Here is a 1,954-nt window from a genome sequence, read left to right as displayed (position 1 = left end):
TTTGTTTTTGAATTTTGGGTGTTTTGGATTGGTTTGCTTGGTTTTGTGTGTTGGGTTTTGATTTAGTGTGGTGTTTTTATGGAAAGGTGAGATATTTGGGGGGATTGAGATTGCTAGTGAGGAGAATGATGGTGAAGTTCTAATGGGGTTGCTAGGAGGGTGTGAAAGTTGTGTGCCGAATGTGGTTTCTAGGATCAAGGGGCCTTGGGCTATCATCTATTGGCAGGTAACTTTTGAGTGGTAAGTTTCGATAATCAAGCAGAACTTGTTGATGAAAGCATAAAACATGCCAAGGAAGCTATAACTTTGGATGTCAAGGATGGGAATTCATGATGGTGTAAGATCTCGATCATAACCCTGATCATGAAAAACAGTTTATTCTTAGGCCTTGAGTAAGACTTATATTTGATATTGTTTGTCGAATAGCATTTCACTTTACTTGCTTTGCAATACCATTTATTTTGAATCTCTGCCTTTTCTGGTTGGATTAGTCTTACTTCAACGGGTAGATGATAAGCTATTTCTCTCTGGCTGCATATTGTATATTGTATTTAAGGATTTACGCACACATAAGCCCGTGTTTGACTTTATTTGCTATACCTGAGAAATTCATAAATTCTGTTAATCTGAAATGATTCAACCTTTACTGTCAGACAATCTTGGAAATGCATGTCTTACAAGTGTTTTTGTGACCGGAGCCTGGGACCACGCCAAACTTCTGCAGTCTCTAAAGGCATACCAAAATGCTGTAAGTGCACAAACGGTTCCTAAAGATCAGTTTATTGTGGATAAATAATTTATGGTTATTGGTCTTTCCTTGTATGTCAGGGAAACTATATACTTATTAATAAGTTCTAATTTTTGATAATTTCAGGAAAAAGATGAAAGGATGAAATCTAATCCAGACCTGTACTTTAACTGTGCTACTGTAAGTTAGTTTTCTTTTAGACATAAACTACTCATTGGTTTCTCAATCTTTTTAACTAGATTATATTTGATGATTCCTTAAACTTTAGTTTCTGGTATTTGGCTCTTGTTTGACATTCTGCTAATAGAGGTGGACAGAAATAAGGAAACATTAATGATGCACCACTATTTTTTAAAGTAATTTGTATGGGGTTTACATAAAAAGATGATGGCGATGATGTATACCAGTCACAGAAGTTGTATGACCTTACTTAAGTTGGCTGCCACCTCTTTTGCAGATATGTTTAACCTATTGAGCTGTATCTCATGCTACAGACAAGTTAACATTGAGTTTCTTATTTCAGGTAAACAAATATCTAGATAACTATGAAATGGCCCTTACTGGATTTGAAGCTGCTGCTTTAAAGGATCCTGGTCTCAATGCTACCGAAGAGGTTCAAAAGATTGTTAACCTTCTTGACAAGCTAGATAATTTTTTAAGGGTAATGCATTTTTCATTCATAAATGTGGTATCTTGAGGTCTTGAGTATGTGTTTCCCCCAATTTTAGTAGTACCATGGTTTACTAGTTGCAAGCCACCATTTTGCAGACTGCATTTGATGAGATTGAGAAACTGGAGACTAAAACAAGGACACTAAGAACTTGTATTAATATTGATCACAATCAAGTAAAGAAGCACCAGGTTAAGGGCAATTGACAGTCATTTATTTTTTATAATCTCATATGATCCCATTAAATTTCCCAGTTTGTCTTACCCATATATATTCTTGAAATGTGGCTGATTTTATAAGATTTTGTGCTATAGGGACATGCCAGATCTAAACGACTTGCATCTTTAGCATCATCTCTGGCTGTGGTAAATTGTATGCCACCTTACTCTTTCATGTAGTGTAGCTTATGGTGATTTATGAACTTGAGTGAGCATGGCCATTATCTTTTTTATTTGTGGGAAATATACTAATTTTTATCATTTCGTTGTTTGTAAGTGAATTCGTCATATAAAAGGGCTACTGTAAATCTTTTATAA

The 1,954-nt window shown here is 35.2% G+C and overlaps 1 protein-coding gene across 1 annotated transcript; it reads left to right on the top strand.

Moving 5' to 3' along the window:
• Positions 1-631: 631 nt before the first annotated feature.
• On the top strand, positions 632-1,954 carry LOC112180916 (tetratricopeptide repeat protein 5). The gene is made up of 5 exons (XM_024319495.2): positions 632-748; positions 875-928; positions 1,272-1,409; positions 1,733-1,790; positions 1,914-1,954. Exons 1-5 carry the CDS (start codon positions 632-634, stop codon positions 1,952-1,954), a joined length of 408 nt encoding a protein of 135 aa, XP_024175263.1.

The sequence above is a fragment of the Rosa chinensis genome, chromosome 7, assembly GCF_002994745.2.
Source record: "Rosa chinensis cultivar Old Blush chromosome 7, RchiOBHm-V2, whole genome shotgun sequence".
In the NCBI taxonomy this organism is placed as follows: domain Eukaryota; kingdom Viridiplantae; phylum Streptophyta; class Magnoliopsida; order Rosales; family Rosaceae; genus Rosa; species Rosa chinensis.
Note: the sequence above shows the minus strand (reverse complement) of the source record. Positions and strands in the feature narration are given on the sequence as shown.